General features: G+C 49.6%; 1 protein-coding gene across 2 annotated transcripts in view; it reads right to left on the bottom strand.

Annotated features, from left to right (window-relative positions):
• LOC123425908 (protein RRP6-like 3) overlaps window positions 1-14,268 on the bottom strand; it is a 42,014-nt gene extending 27,746 nt beyond the window's left edge. The window contains exons 1-4 of one of the 2 annotated variants that reach the window (XM_045109673.1): window positions 13,753-14,268; window positions 12,562-12,812; window positions 12,388-12,486; window positions 630-713 (exon numbers count right to left, since the gene is read on the bottom strand). In XM_045109673.1, coding sequence (XP_044965608.1) covers window positions 630-713; window positions 12,388-12,486; window positions 12,562-12,812; window positions 13,753-14,059 — 741 coding nt within the window. In that variant the 5' untranslated portion in view covers window positions 14,060-14,268. Of the gene's footprint in view, window positions 1-629; window positions 714-12,387; window positions 12,487-12,561; window positions 12,813-13,306; window positions 13,658-13,752 lie in introns of those variants that run through there. The other variant, XM_045109674.1, reaches the window with a different exon arrangement.
• Between the last annotated feature and the right edge of the window lie 1,561 nt (window positions 14,269-15,829).

Genomic DNA, 15,829 nt, shown 5'->3' with positions numbered 1-15,829 from the left:
CGGAAACAGTGCTGGAAATACTACAGTTAGCGGCACCTGAATTAACTACAGTAACGGCGAGTAGCGAGAGCCGTTGGATGCGCAGGATCTTGGCCGTCCGTTAACTGAAAGGGGCGCTAACACTGGGAATGCAGGTTCAGTCCTGACATGTCAAAGCTGGACTTGAGGTGGTTCTGGCGACGTCGCAGTAGGACCGCGCAAACGACTCGCCGTCGGAGTCCAGCCAGCGGCGCGAGCTGGCGGAGCCGAGGTCGAGGTCGTCGGAGCTGCCGCTGGGGGACGCCATGGGACGAGAGGAGGAGGGCTACCGGCGGGGATTCGACGACGGCGAGGCTGGTGGGGGCTAGGCTAGGCAGAGCACATGGGAGCCATCCCACCTGGGCGTACCCAAGAAGTTTGAAATGGTCAAAATAATATACCATTTGTGTAAGAAATTTCATTGTATAAAACTACCTAGTCACTTGAATGAAAGTGTGTTTCATGCCGCCTCTAAGTAGTGAATGACACACCCACATAACTGGCTGCTTAAGGAAAAAAAAATACGGGACAACTACCAGATATACTTGTTCACAAACTGCATAAGTCTCTGCAGAAGTATAATAAATCTTCCCAGATATAGAGGAACTTACTTTGGCAGTATCAAACATATTTACGACATAAATATGGAAATCTCTCTGAAGCCAAAGAACATCATTGTCAGCTCCATGGAAGATCTGAAGCAAAAGAAAGCAGAACATAAATGATTGCGACTTCTTAGAAACAAAAGCATTGTGAATATTCTGTTGAGGTAAGCATACATCAATATTTCAAGGAAGTCAAAACATATTGAAGAGGGGAAGTACATAGAATAGAATAAGGAAGACATGGGAGAGTTATTATGAGAAAGTGGGCATGCAAGAATCAGGATCACATGTGCGCACATTACATCATTGTGCCTTTGTGCTTATATGTGAGGTTCTGTCTACTAATTCACTCAATCACCATGATTTCAGTTGCAAGGTCGAGCTACAGGAGGAAGAGAGAGAGGGATTACAGAAAGGGGAGGAAGAAGATGAAGCCAAGCCTCGGTCGAAACCGCCGTCCTGATCCAAGCCAAGCATCCCCTGGTCCTCCCTTGTTGATTTATAGTAACTAGTCCTTCTACCAACTGGGCTGGGCCGAGCCGGATAAGGGAGGCCCGTGGTAGGGTTGCTGACAAGCCCCCCTTCTTAAATTTCGGCTTGCCCTCAAGCCGATTACATATCAAACCACCAGGATCCCAAAGCATTTGTACCGCAAACTGAAACCAATTACTAATCATCTCACCCGGATCCCAACTCATTTGCAAAGCTTGGGAGGTTAGCTCATCATGAATCATAGTTGGAAGCAATGCATTCGGTTGACCCAATTTAGACCAAAGAGTCAATCTTGTAAATACTGGACAATGGGAGTTGTAGGCCTCGTCGGTACTCACTGACCAGAGCACCCAAACAATCTTCCATATCATCCAAGGAGAAGCACTGGCGTTTACAAATTGATAGCTGACTATCTCAATATCAGAGTACTCGACAATGGATTGCAGATATGTATTGTCAGAAACAGAGCAAGCATAGGAATACTGAGCTGGGACAATGATAACCATGCTGAAACCATATATCTTCACAGACAAGGGAAAGCAAGAAAGGATTATGTGCACAGTTGCAGTCTCCCGAACCATCAGGCAACTGAATTCAAACCCCGGTTGTACAAAATGGCCATGATAGAAAACAGAGGCATGAGCTTGTGAAAGGGTGCAGTTCACTAACTCAAGAAAAGAGCACCGAACCCTGATTTTCAGAGATTTTTCGTCAGAGAACTCAACATGATTTTGAAATTTTTGGCACCAAATCACTGCTGCTTAACACTCACATAAGAACCAGATTGAGATCTTGTCGATGACAGAAAAGTAATAGCAGAGTGACCAAGCGATTTTCCACTGAACTTGTTCCGAAATAGAGAATGAAACAACTCCACAGATGCAAGATAGAAGTTCATGATGTAATAATGCATCATTGAATGACCAAGCAATCCTCCATTGCGGCAACTCAAAACCACAGGAACTAGAGTATGTCTTGAAGCAGGAGCTAATATTGTCTTGTAAGAGCAACTCTAGCAGACCCCGCATCCCGCCCCGGCCCGCAAAATAACCGCCAAAGTGCGGGTCGGGGCGGAAAAACCTGCCCGATCAGACCTCGCATCCCGCCCCGGCCCGCAAATATTTTTGCGGGGCACGGCAAAATCTCGGCCCCAACCCGCGTATTCCCCCCTCGCCGCTGCGGTGCCCTGCATATAAGTGGGAAGCGGTTGGTGGGGGGACATTTCAGCCCGCGCTTTCCCCCCACCAACCACCTCCCCTTCTCCCCCCTTCGCCCAAGATTCCGGCCGCCGGATTTGGCTTTTGCCGGCCGCCGATGGCTGCGCCAAGCGATGGAGTGGTCAGGGAGCATCTCCCGCAGCCCCGGCAAGGGCACATCAGCGCATGCAGGGACGGGTTCGTCCTCCCGACGCCGCCGACGATTTGCGGGCATGGATTCGTCCGACCGTCCACCGGGCTCGGCGCTCGCGCAGCGGCTCTGTGGCTCGCCGTTGCCGCTCATACAGTGCGACGACTGCACGCGGACAGTGTTGCGGCTTACTTCGGGCACGCCGAACCACCCCGGATGGGTGTTCTCCAAATGCGAAAACGACGGGGTACGTGCACTTGCGATATCTCATTCTTTGGTTCAATTGCGGATCCTCATTCCGAACATGGTTATTCTTTTGTGTAGGAATATGGATGCTCATTTTGGTTTTGGGAAGGCGAACACATTGATTTATTGATAGTAAAAAAGTTAATAGATGTCGATGCACTCCTTAGTAGAATAAAAAACAATGATGCGTCTGCATGTGCAACGTCTACTTGTTTCGAACCAAAGATGAAGAATGAAGAATGCAAGATGAAGAATCCGCAGATCAACAATGAGTGCATGGAGAAGATATTGCTTCAACTAGTTGGAACAGTTATGGAAGTTGGAAATCTTCTAAAATGCATACTTGTGGTTCTTGTTTTCTTTGGTCTTGCTATTCTAGCAAAGATGTGGTGATGTTTATGTATCCAAATGTTGTTGGAAAAGCAAAGAAATGTATTATTCTAGCAAAGATGTGGTGCAAATTTAGGTTTTCCGGGCCGAGAGGAGCTGCGCCAGAGCAGACCCTGCAAAGCCGACCCGTAAAAAAGCATATTTATGCGAGGTCTGCATCCGCGGCCGTGCGGGCCGGCCCGCAAAGGCGTTTTGCGGGCCGGACGGATGCGGGGTATGCTAGAGTTGCTCTAAGGGACCAATCAGCCATGCAATCTCCCACTGAATGTGTGCAAACATATATCCATGTAATAAGGATTTTCCCATAGGGAAGAACTGGAACCCATTCTTCAGCAGAGGTTGTAACCATGGAATCTGACACTGCAGAAGTTCTTTGTCCACCATAGCAAACAATGTGTTATAGCATGCAGCATAGTCTCCTTTTCTTGTACATAAGCAGCTGCAACACTGCAATTCCTAGCTGTATACTTGCTTGTTGGAGCATACCAGTCAAGGGCAATGGTCGAAGATAATGAATCACTTCCACCACTACAGTTCAATACCACTGCAAAAGAATTCACACCATCCAAATAGACTTGGCTAGATATACCCATTGATTTCTTCAGCAGAGAAGCTCTGAATGGCCTGCAGAGAATGCCCTGAGTTGAGGACCATGGAGATTTCCACTCGAGCAGCTCAATACCACACTGAATAATTTGCCCTACAACAGGGTACAACAAAAGTAGCAAACATGGCCATTATGGTCTGCGTCCACTTGCAATTCAGTTTATGTGACCAAAAACTATCAGGCTTCCTGCGTACAAACTATACCACTGTCGGAATCGGTGCTCAGCAGACCCAGAAAGGTTCAAACTCTGGGGTGCGCTCGCTCTCCTGTTCTATCTCTCAACTTCACTGCGGCTCTCTGATGGCACGAGCTAAGGAAAGCGAACAAGAACATGCGAGCAGTTTACCCAGGTTCGGGCCACCTTGTGGTGTAAAACCCTACTCCTACTTTTATAGATTACTTGAGGTGGAAGACGAGTACAAAGGCGGGTTCTTGTCCTAGTGAAAATGGTAGGGATTCGGGCATCCCTGCTACAGAGGTCGGGCCTCTTTTTTATAGTGGCCTTGGTCCTCTTCCCTCGAAAACACATTCCATGGGAAGGGTCGCCACAACGGCCATTTCGAAAGGGGACAGGACTGCGGCCCGCTCTGACAAAGGTGGTCTTCGCCTGCAAAAGCCCTTCTTCGTGACATGCTGGTGGGCTCGGGGGGTGACCTCCGTCCTGCCGAGCCCCCAGCTTTGGATCCCTAGCACCGATCGGGAAACCTTTGGAGGGTTGCTTTGGGAACCCGCGGCTGGCTCGGCTCGCTTAACACCAAAGGGAAAACCTCTTTGTCCGTACCTGTTGGCACCGACTCTGGCGCCACACAGTGTGGCTCGCGTCACCCATGTGGGGGGTTGGACCGTGCAACCCCGGCAGGCCGTCCTTGGTAAGTCCACCCCTCGGCGAGCCCCACGGGGAACGGCCTCGGGGGGGGGGGGGGGGGGGGGGTTCTCAATGATCAGCACCTCGTGAGGGTCGGACCCCTGGGCCTTAACGGGGAGCATCCCCAGGCCCACAACGCGTACGGGGCTTTGGGCCGCAAGCAAGCGGGCCTGAGTACCCCCGGACCCAGAGCCCCGACAGTAGCCCCCGAGCCCGTGCATTTATGACCTGACAATAGGGGCAAAATGGTGCGGGCTCTCACCGCCTGTAGGCCAGGTCAAACGGGTGGTGCGCGATGGGGCAAGGGGCACCCCGCCTTTTTGCAGCGCCTTGGTATCCGCCCCGGCTGACATAAAGTGGGCACGCGGGAGGGGAGCCGCCATCACTCACCTTCACGCCGTGCCCACCTTTCCGCATCTTCTCTCTCCGCGCAAGAACGCGCCAGATCCATTCTCCGAGCGAGTTGCCTTCTTGCCCCTCTTGCGGCTCCGGTCCACAGACGACGCCCATCGGCAAGAAAGGGAAGGCCATGGCTTCTGCCGCGAGCCCTGCCGCTACGGGGCCTGCTCTCATGCCCTCCCACATCTCCAAGGCGGAGGACCTGGGCCCAGTACTCCCGCTAGTGGCCGGTGACACGAACGAGGGGGAGCGACTGCCATCCGGCCGGGCTCAGCAGCGTCGAGCTGCCTGGTGAAGACTGCCTACCCCTTCTTCCTCCATAGTATTTACGCCGGGCTGGTCCCGCCGTTCTCCGATTTCTTCTACGCCATCCTTTCCCATTACTAGACCCGATCCCTACACCTTCAGCCCAACTCCGTCCTCCTCCTGGCCATCTTCGCCTTTTACTACGAGGCCTGCGTGGGCGTGAGGCCCGCGGTGGCACTCTTCCGCCACTTCTTCAGCTTGCGGTTCATCACCCAGGTCAGCGTTCCGCGTGCGTCTCATTTGTAGACGTCGCCGGCGCGGGCACCTACCTGAAGGCCGAGAAGGTGGAAGGCTACCGGCTGCGCACCCCTATGGCGCGCCAAATGTCGGAATCGGGGCTCCGCAGACCCAGAAAGGTTCGAATCCTGGGGTGTGTTCGCTCTCCTACTCTGTTCTACCTCTCAGCTTCACTGCGGCTCTCCGATGGCACGAGCTAAGGAAAACGAACAAGAACACACGAGCAGTCTACCCAGGTTGTGTACAACCCTACTCCAGCTTGTATAGATTGCTTGAGGTTGAAGACGAGTACAAAGGCGGGTTCTTGCCCTAGTGAAAACGTTAGGATTCGGGCGTCCCTACTACAGAGGTCGGGCCTCTCTTTTATACTGGCCTTGGTCCTCTTCCCCCGGGAACACATTCGGCGGGAAGGGTCGCCACAACGGCCATTTCGAAAGGGGACAGGACTGCGGCCCGCTCTGACAAAGGTGGTCTTCGCCTGCAAAAGCCCTTCGCCGTGACGCGTTGGTGGGCTCGGGGGTGACCTCCGTCCTGCCGAGACCCCAGCTTTGGATCCCTAGCACCGATGGGAAACCTTTGGGGGTTGTTTTGGGAACCTGCGGATGGCTCGGCTCCCTTAACACCAAAGGGGAAAACCTCTCTGTCCATGTCTGCTGGCACCGACTCTGGCGCCACACAGTGTGGCTCGCGTCACCCATGTGGGGGGTTCGACCGTGCAACCCTGGCAGGCCGTCCTTGGTAAGTCCGCCCCTCGGGGGAGGAACGTCAGGAGGCGTCTTCTAGATGCGAGCCCCGCGGGGAACAGCCTCGGGGGGGGGGGACTCAATGATCAGCACCTCGCGAGGGCCGGACCCCTGGGCCGTAACGGGGAGCATCCCTAGGCTCACAGCGCGTACCGGGCCCTGGGCCGTAACGGGGAGCATCCCTAGGCTCACAGCGCGTACCGGGCCCTGGGCCGCAGGTACGCGGGCCTGGGTACCCCCGGTTCCAGAGCCTCGACAACCACTATAGCTATGTTCTTTGTTTTTCTCCAAACCATCAGCCCCTTGTAAACATGATCATGAATAGCTCGCAATTGTGTTGAAATTAGGCAAGGAGAACATGGTTGCTGATGTTGAATACAAGGGGTGTGCTGAAGTTGTAGCTCCGGCGGCGGCCAAGCCAGGCACCGTTCCTTTCCTATGCCATGAGATTTCCTGTCAACTATACGCAACTATACTGGGAACCTTAACTGTAATCACCTTGCGCGATAGAACGACAACCAGCTTGGTAATGACAACGTTGCCAATGACGTTGGCGTCAAGCTCCCAGCTGAATATTGGTCGCATGGGAGCACGCTGAGAACCAGTGAACATGGGTACGATTGATTGTGTAGTGTTCAGCTTCAGCAAGGCCACATTGTCGTCATCAGCTTGTTGAGACTTTTCATTGAGCAACTTGTGTGTCGAATCCAGCTGAGCATTGGTAACAAACAAGGGATAATGCAGAGGAATGGGCGTCGCCGAGCATCATGGTGTGCGTGCTGACTTCAAAGCATTCAGTTGAACATTTGGCAGGAGCTAGCTTGCCAAGCGTGATATCCAACAAGGGATGTAGCATTTCGATGGTTGTAACCTCTGTGGGTGTAGGAGCCGAAGTGGGTACCTCCAGCAGAGCCATGGAACTGACCTCCGTGCTCACCTCACACCGTCACACGTAGCAGGAACGACACCGGTCGAGGTTGCCAGTGTTGCTGTTGTAGGAGTGGGTGTGGCTCTTGTTGCATTGTTTCCTTCTCCTGAGCACTCGGTCGAACACATGGTGGGCGTAGCTAGAGCAAGTTCTAAATCATCTGAGGCGGACACTGTTGTCATGGAGGTGGAAGAGGAGAAGGCCGCAGATTGTTCTAGGGTCACAACGAGCTCGGGTAGCGGTACCTTGTTGACCTGGATGGCGTTGGCGGCAGGATAGAGACCCAACGTCGAACAGGTGATGGGCGTCTCCAACACATGGTCCTCCTCGAACTGCATGGTGGATGCAGGCACGCCGATGGGACACGTGGACACCAGAGGAGATGTGTATGGTGCCGCACCGGTGTCTCCTCCTGGGCTCGTCGAGTGGTTGGTGGACGACACAGCGAGGGAAGTGACGCCGCATGATTCGGGGGCGGCGGAAGTCGCGCTCGCCACGGAGATGCCCGTGGCCGCTGGCGCTGGAGCGGGGTTGAAGGAGAAGGCGGCAACCTCCGATTCATGGGAACCGTCGGTCGTGATGCCGCTGCTCGAGACGCACAAAGGCCTCGTCGAGCGCGTTGCTGACGAAGTCGGAAACGCCAGGTCGAAGAAGACATGGCTCATAGCCTGTGTCGACAGAGCAGGCGCAGTGGCGGTCACGATTTCCTTGGCGCGCTCAGCGTCGTCGCGGCAGGGGACTCGACTGCATTTCCGGCGGAGGCCGCCGAACAAAGCCTCCACGCCCTTCTCTAGCCTCTCCTTGGACTCAACGAAGCACCGATCTAGTTCACGGGCTAGCTGGGTCCTGAGCACCTCATACGTCGCTCGACCCTCCGGCGAGAGAGTCGCCAGGAGCTCCACGCGCCGTTGTGAGTCCATGGAATTGATTGGGAAAAAATTGGGTGGATGTTTGGTGCAGAATTGAACGGCTCTGATGCCAATTGTGAGGTTTTGTCTACTAATTCACTCAATCACCATGATTTCAGTTACAAGGCCGAGCTACAGGAGGAAGAGATTGAGAGAGATTACAGAAAGGGGAGGAAGAAGATGAAGCCAAGCCTCGACCGAAGCCGCCGTCCTGATCCAAGCCAAGCATCCCCTGGTCCTCCCTTATTGATTTATAGTAACTAGTCCTACCAACTGGGCTAGGCCGAGCCGGATAAGTGAGGCCCATGGTAAGCTTGCTGACATTACACTTAGGGCAACGCTATGCGTCCCTCGGCGGATAAAACAAAAAAAATGGCCGCCTCCCGGGCCATCCGATTGACGCAAAAATAGCCATCGGATCTTTTCAATCGCGTGCGTCATGAATTGCAACAAGCTAGTTGTTGCGATTTTCATTTTGCAACATCGGCTTCGTTGCAAAACCACGTGAAGCATTTTTGTTAGCGTGACATGTTATTTTCTTAAGCGTTACTTTTGCAACAAAGTTCAGGTTGGAGAAAAAAATACTTGCAACATAGCTTGCGTTACAAGAACTTTTTTTGCCTGTTATCTTTTTGCAACATAGATGATGTTGCAAAACAATTTATGCAACAAGGGTGATGTTGCAGAAAAACTTTCAATGAAAAAATTAACACACTAACTACTTGTTGGGGCTTCATTGTTTGTAACATACTATGTGTCACAAACTTATGTTTGCAACACTCCTAATGTTGCAAACTTGTTCACCGTCTCACGTAACGGTACGTGACATATGATTGAAGTTAAATCAAACGGCCACGGAGGAGGCGGATACGCACGAATCATCCGCTGGTTGAAATGTAACATTTCCCTTACACTTATTGACACAAATAAGATGCTAGCATATCTAAGAAGCTCTATTTCAGTTTTTCTGTGTGGTAAAGCCAAAGAGAGCTTGGAATTGTTAGGAAATATGCAACTTGTATTTTCATGAGGCCATGGGCCAGTATATATACATGTACAGGTGTAGAATATGCAGGAAACCCCTTATACAGTGGGGTAGATACGAAAGGTTACATGAGTATATATATAGTACTCTAACCACCCCCTCCCCCTCTCAAACTCATGGTGGATGAATAACACTGAGTTTGAAGAGATAGAAGCCATGTTGCACTCTAGTATGGGCCTTCGTCAGAAAATTCACCAACTGTAACTCGAAAGGCACATACTGAAGAGCAATAACCTGATCCTGCACACCAGCGCGCACATAGAAAGCATCAACACCAATATGCTTGGTGAGCTCATGCTTCACAGGATCGCGCGCAATGCTAATAGCACCTGTACTGTCAGATAATAGTAGAGTAGGTGTAGTGACAGAAACACCAAAATCCTGAAGTAACCACCGTGACCAAGTTAACTCAGCCGTCAAAAGAGCCATAGCTCGCAACTCAACCTCTGCACTCGAACGGGGAACCGCAGTCTGTTTCTTCGTCTTCCAAGCAATAAGATAACCACCAAGAAAAACATAGTAAGCAGAAAGTGAACGGCGATCTGAGGGATCACTAGCCCACATAGCATCCGAATAGGCCTGAAGATTTAAGAACTGAAGCGAGGAAAGAACAGACGGTGAGAGATCGTGCCCCGAAGATATCGGAGAACACGAAGGAGGTGACTATAGTGAACCGAAGTGGGAGCAGAGACAAACTCACTCAGAATATGAACCGGATAAGAGATATCCGGGCGAGTGACAGCTAGATAGACAAGACTCCCAACAAGATGATGACAACGCGTCGGATCAGGCAAGGGGTCACCATCAGTATCATGGAGGTGAACACTGAGCTCCATGGGAGTCTCAACGGTGCGCTCATCAGTAAGAGCAGCACCAGCAAGAAGATCTTGTATATACTTTTCCAGGGATATAAAAAAAGGCATTCGAGGTAGAAGAGACTTCAATCCCAAGAAAGTAGCGAAGAGGTCCAAGATCAGACATAGGAAACTGCTCACTAAGACGGGCCTTTACAAAGGCAATATATTCGGGGTCGTCTCCAGTGATGATCATGTCATCGACATAGAGAAGACGAAGAGTCCGTCTATGAGGTGAAAGGTGGACAAACAACACTGGATCATGGGCACTCGTTGAAAAACCAACGGCAGCCACCATAGAGGCAAAACGCTCAAACCAGGCGCGGGGGGCTTGCTTAAGGGCATAGAGAGAGCCACGAAGACGACATACCATTGCCATCAGGAACAGAATACCCAGGTGGTAGTTGCATGTATACCTCCTCACGCAACTCACCATTAAGAAAGGCATTCTTAACACCAAGCTGAGATACAGACCAGTGGTGTGCAGAGGCCACGGCAAGAAGTGTACGAATAGTGGTCATATATGGGCCACAGGAGCAAAAGTCTCGTCGTAATCACGATCGTGCTCCTGCTGAAAGCCACGAGCCACAAGACAAGCTTTGTAACGCTCAAGAGAACCATCGGAGCGAGTCTTAACCTTGTAGACCCACTTACAAGTGATGGGACAGACACCTGGAGGAAGAGAAACAAGATCACCTGTACCGGTGCGTTCAAGAGCAACAATCTCCTCTGCCATCGCAAACTGCCATTCAGGATGAACAATAGCATGATGATAAGAAGTCGGCTCAAGAATAGCAGCACTAGCGATTGAAAAACCAAGGCGATCAACATGCGGAAGCGGACGAGGACGCAAGCCATAGGTAGGCTGAGACGAGGAGAACGACACATCAATAGACGCATCCACATTACTAGAACGGCGAGTATAATACTGAGGAGAAGACGGGAGAATACGAGGAGGAATCTCCAGAATAGGCGATGGTGACGGAGAAGACACCGGGGATGAAGGTGCAGAATCCTGTGATAAGTGAGGTGAGGAAACCATGGGAGATGATGGCGTCGAATCTGCAACGGTCGGAGAAGCAGGGGAAGTAGGACGAACCGGCAAGGGCTCAACATGAGTGATAGGTGTGTCAGGAAAAGTGAGAAAAGATATATCCTCCACTTCAAAGGTCGAGGAAGATGGACGCGGGTAGAAGGGACGAGACTCATCCAAAGTCACATCACGAGCAATACGTATCCGACGGCCATCCCAACAACGATGGCCCTTATGCTCATCGCTATAACCTAAGAAGACACACTCAACTCATTGAGTGGATAGTTTGGTGCGTTCACGAGGGGCAAGAAGAACATAGCAAACACAACCAAATAAACGAAGTGCCGAGTAATCGGGAGAACGATCAAAGAGACGCTCGAAAGGAACGCCACCCTACAAAGCAATGGACGGCTGAAGGTTGATGAGATAGGTGGAAGTGGAGACAGCCTCAGCCCAAAAGTGAGGCGGAAGAGAGGCGATGATCATCATCACACGAGCTGTCTCAAGAAGGTGACGATGCTTGCGCTCAGCCACGCCATTCTGAGCATGAAGAACTAGAAGATGGAGCTATCAGTCATCAAAATCGCACAATCCCAGGCTCGATGGAAGACAGCACCAGCGGTACAGCAGGAGCGGCTCGATGGAAGTAGCCAGGCTCGATCCCGATCCAGACGACGAGGCAGGAGAGGATCGGTCGTGGGATCGACCGGCAGCAGGAGCGGACGTGGGGACCGGCGGCTACGATGGGGGAGAAAAGCAGCAGCGGCGCCACGAAGGATCAATAGCATGAGTTGCGACGTGCAAAAAATCGACCTAGCTCTAATACCATGTTAGGAAATATGCAACTTGTATTTCCATGAGGCCATAGGCCAGTATATATACATGTACAGGTGTAGAATATGCAGAAAACCCCTTATACAATGGGGTAAATATGAAAGGTTACATGACTATATATATATATATAGTACTCTAACAGGAATCATGTGCTCCCGGCTCAAAAAGCATTTTTCCAAAAAACTCCTCACCTGTAGATGAGTCATGACTCATGAGTGAGCAGTGTTTCATGCTTATCCCCCTACGTGTAACTCTATATATACTGGCCTGGGATGCAGGATGAAATAACCTGTTTTTGTTAGGATGTACAGGCTATCCCTGTAATACCCGTCCTAAACGCACAGTGCTAAAAGCATACGCCATAGGCAGCGTGTTGCCTAGTCACCGACGTGTACTATTCCAGACCTTCCAAGGCCCAGTTTATTACTGAAATGCATAAATTTTAAGTACTACTTTTAAGCAGCTAATTGTAGTGCTGGAAACGAAAATAAATGGCTGCCTAATGACATCAGATTTAAAAGATAGACTACCTTACAGATGGACGGACTGGCAAAAACTGGACGTAGAATAGCCATCACATCATGTAGCGCAATTGTGTCTATCAAATAGTCTTCCTTCTGGGTAGATATCTACAAAGAAAAAATACAACCTTATAATAAACTAATAAGCAGAAAAGCATCAATAATGCATCTGTTGGCAGTTACCTGCACGAGTGCAGTATATCCTAGGAATGACCGAAAGCTATGTTGCTCTGTATCAACACCGAAAGCTTTTTCCTCCCCCAACAATCCAGCCAGATGCTCCAATTGAGCTTCTGTAGTGACCCAATTGTATGATGCACTCATTTCTGGGCATTGGCTGCTCGGTGTGAAGTTACAAAAAGTCGAATATCTGGTGGGGTTGTCCAGTAAGGAAGTAATTTCATCCTCAAATGGGTGCATCTTTTGTGATGATTCTGAAATGATGGCAAAAGGGGCATTAATTTCGGGTTATGATCAAAGGTACAATTAATTTGCTTATAGTGAACATTTAAAGATTATTAAAAATATTGTACAAACAGCTTTTAAACTTCACAGTTGCACTATATCGATGTGAATAGCTGCTTAGGCTCCTGGGATAAATAAGCACAAAAAGATTTAGTAAATTGTCTAGTGAGGATTATTACTTTATTGAGAGCAATCGATTGTTTCAGATATTTATATGACTTATATGGATGTACTCGCTCCGTTTCTAATTATAAGATGCTTTAGATATTGCAATATGGACTAGATACGGGTTTAAATGAGTGAATATACACACTAAAACGCGTCTAGATGCATAAGAATCTGAGAAAAATAGAGAAAAACTAAAAACATCTTATATTTAGGAACGGAGGGAGTACAAGTGTACGATCTTATATATACAGGGCAAAATACAGTTTCTAGTGCTGATACAGCAGAAGGTCACTACCTTCATTAGCTAAGTACTCCCTCTGTACTAGTCATGGGCAAATGGAAGCATGCAGCGGACCAGCATTATGCTGCACTTTACACATGGTGGCAACGCGGCAGCTGCACTCCAATACGAAGCGTATTGACCACCTAACCCGACAACTGTAGTTTGCAACTGCGCGTGACTAGCAGCACGGTAATGCACACCCTGAATGCAAGTGTGGCAGAAGGACAGGTCAAAATTCAGCAGCAATAGTCAAACTCGGTACGACCTTCGGACGAAGTGTTCGATGAAATGCCCCACACAACATATACTACTACAGCCGAGTCTTAATCTCGTCAGTCAGCCATCGCAATGTACGGTGGAGCTTCACAACCTCGCAACCCTACACGCCAGCTCCTCAAATCAAAAATAAATATCCCGTGCAAATGAGCGCAATGACGAGGCCAAAATGAGCGGCGCACCTTGCGGTTGCGGCTTAGCCTCGCCGGGGTGGGCGTCAACAACCTGATCGGCACCCTGACGGCGGAGGTGCTTGAAGGGGGAGTAAGAGTTATCTGCGAGCACGCGCTTGAACCGGCCCTGCGGTTTCACCTCCTCTTCGCAGGCACGGCGCGCGCGGCGGGAGCGCCGCTCCTCGACGCGACGAGGCGAGGTGGGCGATGTACCTCGGCGGCGCCTGCGATGGAGAAGCGCCGCCGCCACGAGGAACGCGAAGCACGCGGCGGCCGCCGCCAAGGCGGGGCGCGACTTGAGGTTGACGGTGTGCATCTCGCTCGCGGTAGTGACGGACGGATCTTTGCTCGGTTTGGTATATTGGACCGTTAACGGTAAGATAATAAAGGGTGTTTGTTTATAAGGACTTTTTTTTTATGTAGCCTATGTAGCTTATGTCAAACAAACAGGAGGGACTTTAGGTCCTATAAGCCTTTGTAATGTTGTTTATAAGATCATATCTAAGATGTTGGCTAATAGGCTGAAAAAGATTCTTCCAGAAGTCATTTCACCAACACAGAGTGCGTTTGTCCCTTGGAGACTTATCACTGATAATGTTCTTGTAGCATATGAATGCTTTCATGCCATAAAGAAAAAACACACGAATTTGCTGGTTTATGTGCTGTCAAATTGGATATGCACAAGGCATATGACAGGGTTGAATGGGGATTCCTGGAATCAATGATGCAATGAATGGGGTTTCATGAGCACTGGGTGGAGCTAATGATGGAATGTATGTCTTCAGTACGTTACAAAATCAGAGTCAATGGTGATGAAACAGAGGAACTGATACCAACCCGGGGTTTAAGACAAGGGGATCCATTATCCCCATATCTATTCCTAATTTGCTCTGAAGGCTTATCTAGTATGCTCTTGCAAGAAGAAGAAAATGGGGGACTGGAAGGAGTGAAAGTGTGTAAAAATGCACCTTCAGTTTCACATTTGCTATTTGCAGATGATTCATTAATTTTAATGAAGGCCAATCAGGAAAGTGCTCTCACATTGAAAAAGGTACTTGATATGTATTGCCAAAACTCTGGCCAGATGGTATCCACGGGAAAATCCAGTATATTCTTTAGTCCCAATACAGCAGTTGCAGTAAGAGAAAGCATCTGTGGTACACTCGATATATTAACTGAGGCTTTAACTGACAAGTATCTCGGTTTACCAGCAATGGTTGGAGTTGATAGAAGTGACTGCTTCCAGCATCTTGTTGATAGAGTATGCCAGAAACTAAAGGGATGGAAAGAAAAACTATTATCATTGGGAGGTAAAGAGACCTTAATCAAGGCAGTGGCACAAGCAATTTCATCTTATGCCATGTCAGTTTTTAACCTACCAATGAACATTTGTAAGGCTATAACAGATGAAATTGTGGGCTTCTGGTGGGGAGATGATGAGCTGAAAAAGAAAATGCACTGGATGGCGTGGTGGAAGATGTGCGTTCCAAAGAGGATGGGAGGACTTGGGTTTAGGGACCTGCATAGCTTTAACCTTGCTATGTTAGCAAAGCAGTGTTGGCGCCTAATCCAAAACCCAGAATCTTTGTGTGCTCGTGTTCTTGGTGCAAAATATTTTCCTAATGGTGATTTGCTAAAGGCTGGTCCAAAGAATGGCTCTTCATACACTTGGCAGAGCATTGTGGCCGGAATTCAAACCTTTAAAAGGGGGTGTATCTGGAGAGTTGGTACAGGATAGAAAATAAATATATGGACAGACCCTTGGATCCCTACAAGCAACAACCGAAAGGTTATAACACCTAAGGACGTATGTTACTATCAAAAGTGGAGGAGCTCATTGATCCTTATACTAGACAATGGGACGAAGAATTGATCTATGACAATTTCTTCCCTGTTGATGCACATCGCATCTTACAGATTCCACTGAATGTGCATGGATTGGATGATTTTGTGGCATGGCATTACAACAAATCGGGCACCTTATCTGTCAGATCCGCATACCATAGAGAATGGGAACACAAATTTGGACAGAAGTTACATGCAAGTAATGGCCAAGGTAGTATGCAAGTGAATGAAGCTTGGGGTG

This window comes from Hordeum vulgare, chromosome 2H, assembly GCF_904849725.1.
Source record: "Hordeum vulgare subsp. vulgare chromosome 2H, MorexV3_pseudomolecules_assembly, whole genome shotgun sequence".
Lineage (NCBI taxonomy): Eukaryota > Viridiplantae > Streptophyta > Magnoliopsida > Poales > Poaceae > Hordeum > Hordeum vulgare.
The sequence above is the reverse complement of the archived record's forward strand: the minus strand, read 5'-3'. Positions and strand labels throughout refer to the sequence as shown.